General features: G+C 45.2%; 1 protein-coding gene across 5 annotated transcripts in view; it reads right to left on the bottom strand.

Moving 5' to 3' along the window:
- The window catches only part of SRSF10 (serine and arginine rich splicing factor 10), a 38,864-nt gene that overhangs the window by 9,217 nt on the left and 11,238 nt on the right, over window positions 1–18,409 (bottom strand). For 2 of the 5 annotated variants that reach the window (XM_084815915.1, XM_084815920.1), the window contains exons 2-4: window positions 11,938–12,055; window positions 3,183–3,287; window positions 1,519–1,622 (exon numbers count right to left, since the gene is read on the bottom strand). In XM_084815915.1, the coding sequence (XP_084672041.1) occupies window positions 1,519–1,622; window positions 3,183–3,287; window positions 11,938–12,055 (327 nt within the window). Of the gene's footprint in view, window positions 1–1,518; window positions 1,623–3,182; window positions 3,288–6,630; window positions 6,852–11,937; window positions 12,056–18,409 lie in introns of those variants that run through there. The other 3 variants (XM_084815918.1, XM_084815919.1, XM_084815916.1) reach the window with 2 other exon arrangements.

Genomic DNA, 18,409 nt, shown 5'->3' with positions numbered 1-18,409 from the left:
CTCTGAAAAAAGGTAAATATATCCAGTCTATTTTTTATCCTGAAACTGCTCTTAACTTGCCCCTTGCGTGGCCCCTCTGTGCCATCAAAACCCAAAGAGACTCTTGTAATGTATAGCCTCCTAAGCCCTGCCTCACTACTCTGTAGTGCTCTCCCTCTTATTGTTTAGTGAAACTCTCATTCCCCACCTTTCTCTTAAGGCAGTAACCTATGTTAGTCCTATCTAGAGTAGACCCACTGAAATGAATTCATTTCAATGGGTCTACTCTACATAGGATTAACATTGGATACAACCCTTTATTTCTATTACTATTAGGAATAGCCTGCCGGTCTAATGCCAGGAGGTTGGCATACTAATCAAAACTTATTTTCTGTAAACATTCATGGTAAAATAAAGTGGAGTTGTTTGCAATCTTTGGCAGAGTTAACTTCATCATTTTGTTGAAGTACAGTGCATGATATGTTGTGTACATGCCACATTTCAGTAAAAAAAAATCCCTATATTCCAGGTTTGAACATATGTATATACATATACAAGTGTGCATGTGTGAATGAGCACATGCAGTAACAGAACCCAGAAATAGCTGCCCACCAGTAATGGATAATCATTCATTAAGTAAAACTGATCCATTTAAGATTGGTTTTATGATCATGTACTGACATTTCAGAATTCAACCCAAGATAGTTTAGTGGACTACCCAATGACTAAGCTACATGTACAACCGAAGTTACTGGATATGAAATATTTTTAACTTCATCAGCCAAGTAGTTCTGGGAAAAGGACACTCTTACTACTGACCAGCAAGACTTTTTACTCATTTCAGCTATTTAATTGGTAGGTTTTACACTGATTTATTTCCAGACAGGTATATAAATCCCTGGTAGGGAACCCACCTAACTTTACATTTGTAAGCAGTATTTCAATAGAATATTTCATCCAAGCACAATATTCTAGTGGTACCATAAATTCTTGTCAACACACCTAGATATGATATTCTTTACAATACCTATACAAAATGAAAGATGTATGGAAGAGCATATGGAGAAGTTTTCTAGCTGAAATACGTAAGCATCTTCCACATGTAACTTCATTCACAGAGAATTACAAATTTTAATTTTGTTTCTTCTACATGCAGGTTTCTAGTTAGATCCAGACAAGACTAGAATGTAGATAAGGGGTTAAGACTTGAATAAAAATGTATTTGATAGCTTAGGTTCAAATGGCAGCAGTCAATAGCAGTCATTGAAAGTTCCAGCAAATTGTACAGGGGGAAGAAAATCTACTTCTGCCCCCTGATTTCTGAGTCTATAGACACTATGTTTTAAAACACTATGTTTCTTCCTGACCTACCACACAGGTTAGAAACTTTAGAATAAAAATAATAATCTCTCAATAAATTCATACTAGATTTTGTGGCTGTATGACAGACTCTCACTACATATACATGGCCCCAAGTATTACATTTCAAGTCCTGATTTCCTAATAAAGGATTCAATTACACAAAGAGAGTGTACGTACTTTTCCGATCTCCTTGAGCAAACTGGATTTCTATTTGGCGGCCACAAATCCACTTCCGGTCCAAATTATGAAGGGCATCTTCAGCATCACGGACATCTTCAAATGTACTAGATGTTAAGGTACTTGGGAATTTGAGGTATTTACAGCTACATAGTTAGCAAGCTTTGGCTTTCCCTTAATGTCATCACACACCTTTGTTTAGCAACTTGTCCTGATTTTTGGCATGTTCTATGGCATAACAAAAATTAGCTGACATTAACAATGTCTATTTTATACTTTGAGACAAGAGGCAAGTTTCAGTGAAAAAAAATTTATTCTTAATGAATGCCAGATTTCTCATATATATATATATGTTTCAAAAATTGTTTCTCTCCCTAAACATTTGCTTTGTTACCCTTAAGAATTAAGAATGTTTCATTTTGTTGATGAAACTACACTTGTTAATGTTTCCTACATTTTTCCACTATTGGTTTAAAAGTTAAGCCAGTATAAAATGCTCCCAATTTTATGACAAAGGCATATGTTGGAAAATTAAGCTTGAATCAGATGTCATATTGTGTACTAACTCATATTCTGTGTATCTCTAAATGACCTAAACAGATTAATTGTCCCTAGATGCCCATGTATCAACTCCTAAGGAGAAGCCAAATGTCATCCTATTACAGGTAAACTCATCTCAAATCAGGAGTGACTGCATTTCACTGGGAACCACAATTTCAAAGGTACCACTAATATGAAGCAAATTATTACAGGGCCCATAGCTAGACTAAGCCATAAAAAAAGGATTGGTTAACCACTTACACAAGAAGCAAGAGGACAACTCTTATTCTGTAGGATACATCAGGTATGGCTCCTTTTATCTTGGCCACCAGTCAACTTCATCTTGACCTTTAACTCTTTAAGTGCTTGTCAGAAGGACTTGTCATGAGATGCTTGGTCAAAAATGACAGATGGCTTTATCTTTATACTTTGAAAAACAACCTTTTTCCCCCATTTGCAGATAAAGCGAAGCTTTGTCTCCCATTATGGCTTGTCCTTCTTCCAGCTTTTCTTTATCTTTTCTTTTCCCAAACTTTCCCTTCTCTTCAAGCCTGATCCTTAAGAGGTCTTTGGCTTGTCTACTTGCCTTAATTCTTGAACTCTACTCTAAAAGGTTCTTTCATGCTTTCTCTTTGGGGTCGCCATTACTGTACAGCAACAACAGAGGACAGTAAATTAGGGGACAATAATCAGAGCAAGACTTTTCACCTCATTTTATACAAAACTACTTTTGATCAAATTAATCCAGTTTCTATGAAGTTAAAACAATAAAATATCAGCCACATTTTGCTAAGCACAAGAACAAGTTTATCATAAATGCCAGTTATATTTAACTGCAAAGAGACAATTTGGAGGCAGCAACAAATGCCATTTCAGTATTAAAAGCACAAGTCTGAAAATGAAGCTTGCAACAACAAAGCAGACTTTATTAGATATGGTTTAAATTTCAAGATGTGGAAATTCATTAAAATATTAATTTGTGGGGAAATGGAACACACCACAGTATGACATTACATACAACACAGAAGAAAACAGCTTTTTCATTTAGGTTTGTTACCTCAAACACAAACGTGAATTTCAAACTCCAACACCCCTCACTAATCAGCCATCTGAAGAAAGGATATTGAACATAAGCAAATCCTCTTGGACGGCGAGTGTAGAAATCCAGGGGTACATACACATCAACTATTGGACCATAACGACCGAATTCACGACGCAAGTCTTCAGACCTGAAATAGAACACTTAACATTTGAATGTCTTCACTAATTATAATAAAAGTGAGTTGAATTTAAGAAACAAGTCTACATGAAAACACAGTAACCCAATAATGTCAAGCCACTATTTGAAAGTTAGGCTACAATACTATGCTGCCTTCAGAGCACAGATGAATAGGATTGAGCTGCAACGTCTTTTTCTTAGCACTTGTGATAACAATCCAACCCCAAATATAGTATACTGAAGACGAATGAATAGCACTAATGCCTTCCCTAATACTGATCAACCTGGAATTTAAGACCAGCTGAGGAGCCTTTGCTTGTGGTGCCCTAGAGGAATGTGGCCTGTGGGGCTACCACATGTTGCAGAGCCTTCTTGGCAGTGGCACCCTGACTTTGGAATTTCCTTCCAGTAGACGGTCATCTGTCATCCACACCATAGTCATTCAGGTGCCAGTTAAAAACATTTATTTGTACAAGCATTTGGAGTATAGGTATGTGTTTTATCTGGTGCTGTGGTGATGGTTTTAGCATATTTTAATGTGTATTTGTAATTTTAGAGTTATGATTTTAACAGCGTTCCTGTGTTGTATCATTTTTATATGAGTTATTAGCCACCCAGGATTCCTTGTGAGGAAGGACAGGATGTAAATATAAATGATTTGGATACAGATGTTTTAAAAATTGGAATGCACGTTTTTCATTATGTTTTTTGTAAATTATGCTCAAGTCTCCCTCAAGAGTGTAAGGTTTATTACAGAAAAACATGCCACCATTCCACTTACAAGAAGTACAAGGACATAAGCAAAGAAACACTATACCCCAGTAAGTCATGCAAACTGGGCAATCCGAGGTACAAATCAGAAAGCCCACTCATGTACAATCAAGGTGTTTTCAGGAGCTCACAAATTCTGGCTTTCTTCAGTAGCCAATCCAAGATGTGGGGTTGCCAGGACCATGCCCCTGACCTTGTATCATGTCTCCAAAACTCAGCAGAAAGTCAGTAACAATTCCCTACTGCCTTCCCTAGCTCTAGGCTTGGAACTAGAGAGGTATTGGGGAATAATTCTTGCAGCCACACTGCACTTCTGAGGTTTTCAAAGGGCTCAGATGTACACGGGTAAGCAACCTGGCATGCTCTAGGTGTTTTGGACTACAACTTTCATAAGTTCGTGCCAGCCTATCCAATGGCTAGTGATTATGGGAAGGCACCAGGTTGTCTATCCCTAACCTGGACACGCTGTGTGACTATAGAGTTGATATGCTGCCTACTTCGCAGTTCCAAGTTTGGGAGGAAGACTGGGTTTCTTGCACTCATCATGGTGAGTGGAACTTTGGGCCATTTTCCAACTTTGGGTGGAATACTTTACCGGGAAGGATTACCGAGACAGTGTATGTGGCATTTAAATTTTAAAAAACACTTCATTGATGCTATTTATATGCGACAGTAATGTTAACGTCCCCTTCATTTCCCCCTTCACAATATGGCTTTCCATTCCCATCTCTTGGAAACAAACCTTTAGAAAAGAAGCAACTGAATTCATGGACTTCAACCCCTCTTCATCACCACATTGCCTTTACACATAATTCCTTTGACATAATTGTTTTAATCTGCAACTCAAAGGAAGGTGACTCAGTGTTTTCTGCTTTGGTGCAGACTTCACCTTAAAATATTATTTAAGAAATATCAAGAAGAGCTTAAGGAGAAAGGTTCCTACAAGCTGTGATTGGCTCTGAACAGCCTTAAAATATTTACTGCGGGGGGGGGGGGGGATTTCCCCATTTACTTAGTAGAATCAAAGAATCACCAAACAGTGATCACTGCGCTAAATGGGGAAAGAAGTAGGTTTGTCATGGGAAAATATTGAAGGAAGCATTAGTTGAATTATCCTACAAATTTAGACACATGCTACTTTACTGTTTATTTCAATGAACTCCCAAATTTACACTGTAACTGTTTTCTCCATTATTATCTTAGGCCTAGATTCAACACTGATAATGATTCTGTGGGTATCACTGTCTGTGGTGCGGTGTAGCATATTCTCCCATAATGAGAACAGTGGAAGTCGCTACTTCAAGCATAATAGATACATTTTCCTACATTGGGATTCATTTCCAACTAGCAAATTAAATAGTCCTCTAGAAGACCAACTGCTTGGAAAAACTGAGTACGCACTGTGCCAACAAAGGTGTGTTTCTAACAGCTAAGGTAAAATAAATTTTAAAAAAGACTGGGGAAAGTAATAAGACTACTTTAGATTTCACGTTCTTTCTAAAGTCTTTGAGCCTCACAGTTAAGCCAGGGGGCTGCGGGGAGGAGAAATTGGTATGACGGGCCTAGCAAAACAGAAAAGAACCACGCAATTAAGCAAGCTGGAAAAGAAAACTGTAGATATCAGTTCTGGGGGGGGGGGAGAAGTAATTAAAAAGGTAGGAAGGGGAAATCTTAACGTCTACGTTAAGATAAATTCAAGACAGAATCTAGAGGGTGGTGAGGTCAGGAAAAGAAAGGAAGGCAGACACCTCTGGCAGGGATGAGGGTGTGCAGAGGGAAGTAAGAGACAAAAAAGAGAAACTGGCAGGAATGTGGAGGGGGAAGAAAAATTATGACGGAATAAAGCTTTGAAAATAAAAGCTCTTGTACCCCTGGCCGTGATCTTTTAAAGGACCTGTTGGGCTGGTTTTATCCATCATATGAACTAACAGGGTTTTCTTGAATTTTATTGTTATCCTTTGTTAGTCAGCTTTGGCGCCACAAGGAGAAATTTGAAAACACAGGCGCAAAACTCGCACGAGCTACAGCCAGCGCTCTCCCGCCTTTACTCGGAAGCCAAGAAAACGGAGCTGACTCCGGCGGAAGCGGCGCACTCCTATAGGATTACAGCCCGAGAACGCCTGGCTTCCCTGCGGTTAAGCTCCACGGGGATTATTCCTGAGGAAACAACGTGGGCAGGTTCGGGCTGTAAGTTACGTGTGAACAGCGGTACCTGTGAGGCAAGAACGGGAGAGACGGGGGGGAATCCAACCTAAGGCCTACGTAGAGTAGACCCATTCAAAGGCATGGGGCTTAAATCAGTTACGATCACCTTAGATCCTATGCATTTGAACGGGCCTACTCTAGGTAGGGCTCATGTTGGATTCTGCCCACAAAAGGGGGAAGCCAAGAGGCGGGAAGGCGATCCGGAAGGCCTACGCCGCGCACGCGCTCCGCGGCGTGAGTTGGGCCTAGCGCGCCGCCAACGCCTGCGGCGGGCCGGGGCCGAGAGCGAAGAGAGAGGGGGTCGCGCGCGCCCGCGTTCCCGCCGCGCGCGCCCGCGCCATCAAGCCCACCGTACCCCTCCCCCCCTCCTCACTTACACACACCTGGTGTCGTCGGCCACGTTCCGTACGAAGAGCGAGGTGTTGGGAGGCCGCAGGTAGCGAGACATGGCGCTCGAGGATGGAGGCAGGCGGCCGCTGGCTGGCTCGGCGCGAAGGACGCGGGTGAGGGGCGCAATCGGCGAAGCGACCCTCGGGAGGAAAGACACGCAGAGAGCGCCTCAGCGCAACCGCCTTGTGGCAACCTCTCGCGAGAACTCGGCCCGCGCGCTCGAACGGCGGGCGGCGAGACCTCGCCCGCTCACAATAGAAGGGCGGGGAGAGGCCAATGCGCGTGCGCCCAAAGGGCTCTTCCGCCGCCGGTTTGGCTGGCGCGGCTGTCGGGCTTCGGCACGCTTCGTGCGCACGCGTCACAGGGTGTCACGCTCCCTCTTGTTCGATCGTACGGCGCCCCTCTTCTCTTGAAGCGGTCGCGGCGGGGCGCGCATGCGCCTCTGGCGGCCGCCGATCTGCGGGCGAGAGCGCGCCCGTTTCTTCCCTGCCCTTAGCGGCCCTTAGCAACGGGCCGGGATGTCGTTCTTCTGGGCGCTTGTTAGAACTGGAAGATGTAAAACCGTATTAAAAATGCGTGTGTTCAGAATTTTAGTTTGTTACTTTTCTACCTTATTAAGAGCGCGGTCCTACGCATGTTTAGACAGAAAAAAGCCCTACAATTCCCAGCATTCCCCAGCCAGCTGGTGGGGAATGCTGGGAATTGTAGGACCTTTTTTTCTGTCTAAACATGCATAAGTTGTTTATTCGTTCAGTCGCTTCTGACTCTTCGTGACTTCATGGACCAGCCCACACCAGAGCTTCCTGTCGGCCGTCGCCACATCCATAGGACTGCACGCTAAAATGCCTGCTAGAGGGGCACTTTGCACATGCTCATAAGCCCTCTGTGGCTGTGCTGACATTTGTTGTTGTTGTTCAGTCGTTCAGTCGTGTCCGACTCTTCGTGACCCCATGGACCATAGCACGCCAGGCCTTCCTGTCCTGCGCTCTTTCCCGGAGCGTGCTCAAGTCCATATTCATTGCATCGGTGATGCTATCTAGCCATCTCATCTTCTGCCGTCCCCTTCTCCTTTTGCCTTCAGTCTTTCCCAGCATCAGGGTCTTTTCCAGAGAGTTTTCTCTTCGCTGACATTACTTTGATATAAAATAACTTTGTTCCTTTTTGAGGGAAATTACTCTGCATATGCTCAGAGACACCGCCTATTGGTCCACTTTTCAAAAATTAGAAGTTTGTCACCTTCAAAAAGGGAAGGAATTCTGTTCAGCCTCAGAGACACTTCAGGAGGAAGACACCATGTATACTCAGAGGTGTTTCTCAACTATCGGTGCTCTTCAGCCCTGACTTTAAGTACACCAGCTTGTAATTGTTGCCAGAGTAACCAGTAATGCACATTAATCTAGTAAAACTTTCAGCCTGAGGGATGATTAATACAATAATATCTAAAGAAGCTGCATTCATTGGTTTCACAGAGTTGCCTGTGGAGACAGCCATGCAATTATTTGTTGTTATAAGCTCGTTGTTGGGAATACATAAGTGTCCTTATTAACTCCTACAAAGGTATTGCGCCAAAGGTCGTTTTGTTATTCTTTAAAGGCATATAGAAACATAAGCAGCCATGATTTAAGAAAGCACTCTTGAAGGGAAACAGCCGAGGTTTGGCTTGTGTACGGAAGTGGCAGTTTACGATAAACCTCTCAACCAGATGGAGTCAGTGCAAATCCCCACAGGCCCTTATGCTTCTGAAATGGGAAGGTGCCAGCCATAATGCTCTTGACTTGTTTTTCAAATCCCTTTAACTTCCTGATTTTGCTGTGATTGTGTTTGAACACAGTGGTTTTCAGATTATTTTTAGGGAAACCTTGTCATTTCTGAAAAGCTTATCAAGGGTTCCTTAATGAGAAGTGGTAATGGTGGACAAGCTTCCCTGAAAGATACTGCCAGTTCTCAGAGTGAGGAAGCAAATCATGAGCAGGGGCACCTTGGGAATGAATGGAGCAGCTCCCTACTCTGGTACCTTACTCTGGCCTGGGGGATGCTTGTGTTTTGTGTAGCTGGGCCCTTGTTTTTTACTGAGGTATTCACAAAATGTCCAACAGCTTACATCAGATTATCTCCATGAATGTTAATTTAAACAGCTTCAAACAATCATCAGTTACCCATTTTTCATGTAATCAAAATTTAGTTTACCTTTATATAAGCCTTTAGAGGCTTCCACCATCAGTGTAGTTTTCCAAAGCATGGCAACTGGTATAAACATAAAAGCTAATACAGAAACTGCTATCATTTATCAGATGATGTTGAATAGCCAGATACTACCTTGTTCAGAGGCTTAGTAAGGACAGCAGGCCAGTCAGAATGCAATTTGCAATTTCTCCTTGGCCGCCGTGCCTGCCAATTAATTGTAATGCACAGTCAGCCGCAGACTACTGCAAGTTGTGTGTGTGTGTGTGTGGGTGTCAGGGGAGGGAGAAAATAAAAGTATGCAGTTAGATTTTTTTGTTTTTAGCACAACTGCTTTTGAGAAAGGGGCAGTCTATCTGAGTAGTGAGACATTTGAATTTCAGCAGTAGTAGTCTTACAGATCAACACTTCTTAATTTGCTCCAGTGCCAATTCTCAGAGAGGAGGCCAAAGCAACCATTAGTTAATGTACCAGGGGATGGGAGTTTGAGCAGTTCGTGCTTCACCTCTGCAATATTTGCTCTCTAGTGATGTTTCCTGTGAACCAGCCCTTCATTTGTGCCAAGACTCAGCTCTAGAACTTGTATTCAGTGTCTGAGGACATAGAAGCACCAATAATGATGTCTCTGAACAACTACAGAATGCCTTTTCTGCAGCATAGGCAAAAAAGTAAGGGACTTCCTGGATGATGCTTCCTAGTAGGATAGAATCATAGAATAGTAGGGTTGGAAGAGACCTACAAGGCCATCGAGTCCAACCCCCTGCTCAATGCAGGAATCCAAGTCAGAGCATCCCTGACAGATGGCTGTCCAGCCTCATCTTGCTTGCCTCCAGTGTGGGAGAGCCCACTACCTCCCTAGGTAACTGGTTCCATTGTCGTATTGCTCTAACAGTCAGGACGTTTTCCCTGATGTTCAGCCGGAATCTGGCTTCCTGTCACTTGAGCCCATTCTTCGGTGTCCTGCACTCTGGGATGATCGAGAAGAGATCCTGGCCTTCCTGTCTGTGACAACCTTTCAAGTACTTGAAGAGCGCCATCCTATCTCCCCTCAGTCTTCTCTTCTCAAGGCTAAACATGCCCAGTTCTTTCAGTCTCTCCTCATGGGGCTTTGTTTCCAGTCCCCTGATCATCTTTGTTGCCCTCCTCTGAACCCTCTCCAGCTTGTCTGCATCCTTCTTAAAGTGTGGTGCTGTTGCCCTCCTCTGAACCCTCTCCAGCTTGTCTGCATCCTTCTTAAAGTGTGGTGCCTAGAACTGGACACAATACCAAAAAAGAAATCCAGGACTGTATCATAGCTATAATTTAGCAGCAGCATGTCATAACCTCTTTGCCCCCACCATCAAGAAAAATAAAAACTAAGACAGGCACTTTCAAATTTGGGTCTTATTCTATATGAAACATTTTTTAATTTAAAACATTTCCCTGCCAGTGCAAATGCCATTACATTCCACAGTTATTAACCCCCTATTCCAAAACAAAATGTATGACCACCAGGAGCGCATCCAGTTTATAGATTCATAGATTACAAAATTTCTAATATACAGTGTATGTATGTATGTTTATATATGAGAGAGAGAGAGAGAGAGAGAGGTTGGTGTAAAGCAGCACAGCAGCAAAGCAACAAGGGGGGGTCTGGATCCAATTAAGCAGTCAGGTAAAATGTATAAGAAAGACAGGAAGATTATCAACAGGTATTAAAATATATTTTAAGCTAAACGTTTTGGCTTCTACTGATGAGGGCTCTGGAATGGGCTCTGGAATGAGCTCCCTAGTGAGGTTCGCCTGGCGCCTACATTGTACTCCTTTCGGCGCCAGGTGAAGACCTTTTTATTTTCCCAGGCATTTTAGCTTTCTAAATTTTTATCTTTGCTGTTTTAAATCTGTATTTTAAACTCCTGTACTGCTGCTAGGTTTTATTGTGGTTGTATTGTTATATTGTGGTTTTAATGTTCTATATATTTTAAATTGTTTTATTGTGTGTTGTTTGGTTTTAGTTTTTGTGAACCGCCCAGAGAGCTTCGGCTATTGGGCGGTATAGAAATGAAATAAATAAATAATAAATAAATAAATAAAATATATTTGAATACTATGTTGTTAGTCTTTCTGTCTTTCATATATAAACAGATTTTAAAATGTGAAATGTTTCGGTGTAAAACACCAGCTTCAGTCACAAATAAGAGTATGCTACTATACCACTTATAAGCTGAGCCAGAATCAATCAGAATGTCCTGCACCAAGTCTGAGGTTAGTGTAAACTTCTGCAGTTATGAGAGCAGATTACGAATTGCCAAAAAAGAGGACAGAAATTTGCATAAAATGTGCATGTGCTAATTGATATGACTGTGACCCAGTGACCGGTGTGCCTGCCTATTCATTCTGCTCTCCAAGTGTTGACTGTGGATAGGCCACAGTTTTTGTGGTGCTTTATCTTTAATAAACTGGAATTAGACCAGACAGTCTTCAAATAGAGAACGATTTCAAACAGAAGATGGCCTTCCATATAGAGAACTGTCCTCCGTAAAAGAGGACACACGGCTACCCTAATTTGCAAATCTGCACCTCCCTGTGTCGCCAGCACTCCAAGCCATTTGGGTGCTCTGCTGATCTATCTTCAGCAGAACAGCTTATACCAGCGGAGTGTTCCACCAGATGTTTTGTTGCTGCACAGGATTGCTCTGTTAGCCTCTTGAAACAAATGAGGTTAGTGATCTAGTAACTTGTAACTGCAATAAGCAGTGGAGGCTGGTGGCTCTTATGTCAGTGGGGCGGTGAATCCATTCCAGGTTTCAGTTGGAAGCAAAGAAAACTCTGGTTCAGAACTCTGCTTCGCACCTTGGATAGCTCCTTTAGAGTTCTGACTGATTCTGACTGAAACCTGGAGGGGATTCACTACCCTACTGACATCAGAGCTACCAGCCTCCACTGGTAATAACTTGTTTTCCTTCACGAGATTTAGCATTTGCAGGTATTCTAGCTATGGTAGGGGTTCCCACTTATATGACATTCCTGCTTCCTGCAAGGCAGTTGTTTTTGGTTTCAGGTCTCGTCACCATCAATGTTTTTCCAAGGAGGATCTTACCTGTCCTGTGGAGTGCAAAAAGACAGGTTGCTACCTGTAACTGTAGTTCTTTGAGTGGAACTGCAGACTGGAAGGTCGGCAGGACAGCAGTTCGAGACCCGAGTGCTGCGTGACAGAGTGAGCTCCCGTCTTCAGTCCCAGCTTCTGCCAACCTAGCAGTTCGAAAGCAAGAAATTGCAAGTAGATAAATAGGCACTGCTTCGGCGGGGAAGGTAACAGCATTCCGTCCACCTCGGTGTTGAGTCATGCCAGCCACATGACCACGGAAGCGTCTTCGGACAGCGCTGGCTCTTCGGCTTAGAAACGGGAATGAGCACCGCACCCTAGAGTTGGACACGACTGGTTGGGGACACCTTTACACTTTTTTTTTTACCTATGCATTCACACATATGGGCTCTGTGCCTGCGTGGAGCCTCAATTCGGGAAACTTCTATAGCCGAGGATGGCACAAACGAAAGCACAGTCAGCAGCTCTAGCCCTGACATCCAGTCTCTAATAAAGGTCGACCAGGTTGCAGGTTGGCACAGTTCAAGGATTGCAACCCCTCTGCCGAATATGACTGACGTTGCTACCGCACGAGTAGAATGACCCTGGACTGGGGCAGACAGTTCGAGCACAGCCAACTCATACAATGGCTTGCCTTTGCATTTGCCACCATAGCAGACAAAGAGGTGGGGTGATAATCGAAACTATTCAGTCCTCGACTTATAAAAGGCCAGGGCATGACGAACATCAAGTGTATGCAAGGTCGACTCAAGAAGTGTAGACAGAGAGGCGAAGAAAGCAGGCAAAACAATGTCCTGATTTAAATGTAAATCCAACACAATTTTAGGTAGAAAGGCAGGGTCAGGTCTGAGCACCACTTCATTTCAGTGAAAGGAAGGAGAGATAAAGCTGGTCTACTCTGAGCACACAGAGTGCAGATGCAATGGCCACCAGAAATGCCACTTTCCACTAGAGGAGGCGTAAGTAAATAGTTGCCAGCAGCTCAAAAGGCTTAGATGAAAGTACCTTAAGCATGACAAAAAGGCTCCAGCTCAGTACCGTAGAGCGGAGAGGTGGTGCGAGGTTCCTGATCCCCTTCAGGAATCTCTTTGATGTTGGATGCGAGAACACGGAAAATCCCTCAACAGGAGGGTGAAGCGCAGAAACAGTGGGGAGGTAAACTCTGAGAGGTGACAGTTTGAGTCCTTTCTCAGAAAGGGATAGGAGAAACTGGAGAATGTGGTGCAAAGATCACCCACATGGGTGAAACCTTTGGTTCTGAGCAAAGGCAAGAAAAGCAGTCCATTTCCTTGAACAGGAACACTGCGTCGATGGTTTGCGGGCAGTACTGAGGATCCTTTGGATCGCAACTGGAGCCGAAGTAACGTCCATCACCCGATCTTCCATGCTGTCTTGCGGAGAGTTGTTAGGTTTGGATGTCAGATTCTGCCCTTCTCCCTCATGAAGAGAGATGGATGGGATGGAAGCCGTCAATAGCGACCCTTTGCCATTTTGAGCCGTGGGGCAAACCACTCGGTGCCATCCATTGCCAGGACCCTGGACATCAGTGGAAATGGGGAAACAGGAAAAACATTGCCCCTGTCTACTGAAACACAAAGGCATCACCTATCGATCCTGGGCTTTGGCCCGCTCTGCTGCAGAATATTGTGCAAACTGCATTCTCCCATGTGTCAAAGAGGTCGATTTCTGGCATCCCCCAAAGCTGTAAGAGGCTCTCCAGAACCATTCTGTCCAACTCCCACTTGTGGGAAATCAGCATGGTCCGGCTGAGCTGGTCAGCCAGTACTTTGTCAACACCAGCCACATGTATCGTCAGAAGTCTGATTCAACAGGGTACACACCAGTCAAAGAACTGAAGCATAAGGGTGAGCAACGGGAAGGATTTGGTACCTCCCTGCTTGTTCAAATACGCGATGACAGTTGTGTTGTCTGAGGTGACCTGGACCAGTCTGCCCACCAGGTCCTGCTTGAACACCCAAAGTGCTTTGTTCAGTGCCCTCAACTCTAGGAGGTTGATTCGGTGGGTGCCCATTGGCCATGAACCATGAAGTTCTGACAGTGAGCTCCTCATCCCAAGAGCAACACATCTGTAGTCACCACCCTGGATAGAGAAGGCTGAAGGAACGGCATGCCCCAGGTTAAGTTACTCGGTGTCAGGAACGCCTTGGTGGCCTCTCTCAGTAGAATCCAATAGCCAACTCAAGACACAGATGAAAGGGAATTCTTTTCAAAGCTTTAATCCCATTACAGCTTAATGACTCTTTCAGATGCTAATCACTACGGCTAAAGCAAAGAAACAGCAGCGTGGACTACGCTTCAGGCGGGCAGTTGATCCCCGTTTGAAAGAGAGTCACTTGAAGACCCAGAACTTATGGGCTAGGGAGAGATCCTACCTCTTTCCTTTGGGTCCATGGAAGGCAGCCGTTGCTTGCGCGCCAAACGGGCGCTACGCCTCCTTTCCGCGCCCTCCATCGCTCGTCACTCTTTGCGTCTGCGTCAAGCATCTAAGAAGTCCCCCTCCCGCACTCCCTCACTACCCGGGTCACTATCTATCTCTGGAATGCTGGCAGGAGAAATCTCTGCCAGGTGCTGAGCCTGTGAGGGATGAGCTGGCTCCACTCCCATGGATGGCTGTTCCTCCTCAGAATCAGAACTGCTCTGGGGCTCTCTGGGCTCAGTTTCCACCCTGACACTGGGTACCAACCACCATCATAGTGAGTCTCTGGTGTCCAGAGGTAGGCAGAGCCTGGTACGCTGGGTGTCCTGCTCAGTATGGAAGTTGCGTATGAGCCAGTTTTAGAGCAGTCTTATATGCAGTCGAGTGTAGCAAATTACAGCCGTCATTGCGGCCATGAAGCCCAGAAGACGTTGGACTTTGAGAACCGTGGAAGATCTGCTCGTTCACAGCTCTGATGCCAGAACAGTTAGCATCTTTACCCTGGTGTCAGGTAGGGAAGCGCGGCCCAGGTGGGAGTCCAGCAATGCCTTGATTAATTGGATCTGCTGCATTGGTACCAGGTGGGATTTCTCTACATTTTTGTAGAGTCGAAGCTCCTGAAGGAGATTGCAGGTCACTTCTATTGAACGAAGAAGTTGAATTTCTGTTGATGCCACCAACAGCCAATCATCTATGTACAGATAGACCTCTACACCTTGTAGTCACAGATGGGAATAGACAACTGCCATGCACTTGGTGAATACCCTTGGAGCAGTGGAGAGACTGAAGGGTAGCACCCAGAACTGGTAGGCATCAGTACCAATCACAAAGCGGAGGTAGTGCTGGTGCGATCGGACTATGGTGATATGGAAGTAGGCATCCTTGAGGTTGATAGAGGTGAACCAATTTCCTTAAGAGAGGAGAGGTAGGATAGACATGTGGAACTTTTTGGGCAATACGAACCGATTCAGCTGCCGAAAGTCCATGATTGGCCAAAGTCCTCCATCCTTCTTTGGTACCGTGAAGTACCTTGAGTAAAAACCATCACGAAGTTGAGTCTGTGGAATAGGTTCGATTGCCCCCTTCTCAAGGAGGGTCTCAACTTTGGTATGAAGGACCGTGGATGGAGCGGTCACCAACATCGTACCGAATGGAGGGAGGGTATTGAATTTGATCAGGTAGCCCCTATGGACTATGGCAAGGGCCCATGAATCCAATATGATGTTGCACCAAGCTGGATGGTAAGCAGACAGGTGTGTCCCAAAGATGGGTGTTTGAGCCGCTAGGCAAGGAAGGATGGCAGGAAATGAGTCAAAGGCATCGCTTACTTCTGCTGTTGGGTTTCCTATGATAACTGCAGAATTTTGAGGTTGGGAATTATTTCCTTGCCTGTCCTGCCTGAAACCATTGTTGATGCTGATGTAGCGGTGGCTGATTATGTTGGTACCAAGTGGCTGATGACCGGAACCAGCATTGATGTCTTGGAAGCTGTTGGGACATAAATCCCATACAATGCAGTGGTACGAGCCTTCTGTATTGAATCAAGTGCATCGTCAGTCTTAGTATTAAATAAGTCCTGCCCATTGAAGGTCAAGTCCTCAGTGCGGTTCCTGGTTTCCTGTGAGAGACTAGATGACCTCAACCAGGTGTGACAACATAAGGCTAAGGATCCAACTAGCTCCTTCAAGTCTCAATCGACTTGGTGGCACCATGTATTTCTTTGCTACCTGAACACCTTTAGAGCCTCCGATTGGAAGAGGTGACTGAGTTCCATTTGTCATCCGGGAGATGCTCAGAAAGATGACCAACTTTGTCCCATAGCAGGAGCTTGTACCCTGACATCACTGCCTCGTAGTTAGAGATTTTCAGGCCCATCGCTGCAGAGAAATACAATCTCCTTCCAAGCAAACCAAGGTGTTTGCCCTCCATGTCCTTTGGAGAGGGTGTGCCCTGCAGGCCTTGCCCTGCACAGCTTTGTCCACCATCGAATTTGGGGCAGGGTATTTTAAAAGGTAGTCATTATTAGCCTCTTGCAGTAGATACATATCCTCCAAGCACTTCGATGTTGACGGCACAGTGGAGGGGGCTTTCCAAGACTGTTTAATAGTTTCCTCTTGTGCAGGTAATAGAGGAATAGCTATTGGTCTGAACTACTCTTTATTTATTTATGAAATTTCTTAATCGCCCATCTGGCTGGTCACCTGGTCATTCTGGGCGACGTACAATAATACAACAGTTTAAAACAATAAAATTCCACATTAAAACATGATATTTCTAAAAATACCCTAACCCACCCCAAATGCCTGCCTGAACAACCACGTTTTTAATGCATGGCGGAAGCTCATTAAAGGGGAGGCATGGCGAAGTTCCTTAGGGAGGGAGTTCCACAGAGTGGGGGCCACCACAGAAATGGCCCTCTCCCTCGTCCTCACCAGCCTAGCTGTCCTGGCTGATGGGACAGAGAGAAGGCCATCCGAGGCTGATCTTGTTGAGTGGCCTGTCTGGTGTTGCTGGAGGCGCTCCTTGTGGGCCGGAACCATATAGGGTTTTAAAGGTCAAAACCAACACCTTGAATTTGGCCCAGAAAACAACTGGTAACCAGTGCAACTGGTAGCCAGACTCTGCATTTACTGCGTTGAAGACAGGGTCGTGCACTGCAGGCCCAAAGGCTGTGCAATTCTTAAAATTTTGTTGGAGAATCACCCTAGATCCTCCGACGGAAATATGGCCTCATTGGAGCCAACTATTGTGTCTGGCAATGGGATGGAAAGAGGACAAGACGATCGGGACGTTGTGTCCGACTGGTAACCTTCAACTGTGAACATGGGAGACTCTCCCGAAGGGACTGGACACAGCAAGCACTTCTCCCGTGGTTCACCAGGGAGCGACTGCATGCCCTCGGCACCGAGCTGCACACCAAATGAGAGTGTGGATGGAGGCTGGGTAGCTGGCAAAACAGCCTGCAATTACACAGTTTGTGGCTGCAGCAACAATGGCACAACAGTCTGTTGTTGAATCGCCTGTGGTTGCTGGACAGGCGGTGAACTTGGCTGATTCTCCTGCTGTTGAGCTGGTGGTGGCCGCTGAACAGGCAGTACGAACGGGGCTGGAGATCGGCCTGGAGTGGGGGGGATCTTGTGTACTTCGCAGCGTACGCCACTGAGGGGAATTTGATCCCAACACTGGAGCAGTCTCCTGCGCAGCAGGCAGGCTGTGTGAGGGCGAGACTGGCAGGCTTGCTGTATCTTTTGGCTCCTTGACTGATTCCAGCGCCCGTTTCCAACGTGTGGCTTTCAGCCAATCTGACCTGTTCTTTCTCGCTTGCTTTGAGAAAGCTTTACAATGAGGGCAAGCCTCAACAACGTGCCCTTCACCAAGGCAGAGCAGGCAGAGAGAGTGCCCATCTGAGGGCGACGGTTCTGCCCCGCAGCGGGTGCCCTGGTGAAAAGGGGCCCTGAGGGCCGCACGCCCATGAGGCTGATCGCAAAAGTCGCGAGAAATTACAAGAAATCAAAATGTATAAGGAGACAGAAAGACTTGATAGTTAGAGAGACAAAGAAAGAACAAATCCTCGGTGGGGGGGTCTTTCTTTTTTTTTTTTAGAAGACATTTTTAGAAACAACGAATGATGAGAGAAGCTCCCTACAAGGCGGATGCAAAGGCCTTCGAAAGAGAATGGAGGGAATAGGTGGAGACCCGGTAGGGACACGCGCACTGGGATGGTGGGGGAAGTGTTCCCGCCAAAACTCCTCAGCTATAGAAGCTTCCAGAACTGAGACTCCGCACAGGCGCAGAGTCCATAGCTGTGATACACAGAGACCACGAAGAAGAAATGGACTCTTATGAGCACCCTCAGTCCAGGTGGCTCATGACAGTCCCTCTAAGTCAAAAGTAGAGGTAGACCATTCTGCTGTGAAAGCTTCTATCAATATATCTTCCTCCGGACTTCTATGAAAACTCAGGGGCCAAATATCTAGAGCAACCTTCCCCAACATGGTGCCCTCCAGATCCGCTGGACTACAACTTCCATCATTCCCAGCCAGGTTGGGGAAGGCTGCTTTAT

Source organism: Heloderma suspectum, chromosome 10 (assembly GCF_057233095.1).
Source record: "Heloderma suspectum isolate Gila_16-S chromosome 10, 16-S_ref, whole genome shotgun sequence".
Taxonomy (NCBI): Eukaryota; Metazoa; Chordata; class Lepidosauria; order Squamata; family Helodermatidae; genus Heloderma; species Heloderma suspectum.
This window is presented reverse-complemented; position numbering and strand designations above follow the sequence as displayed.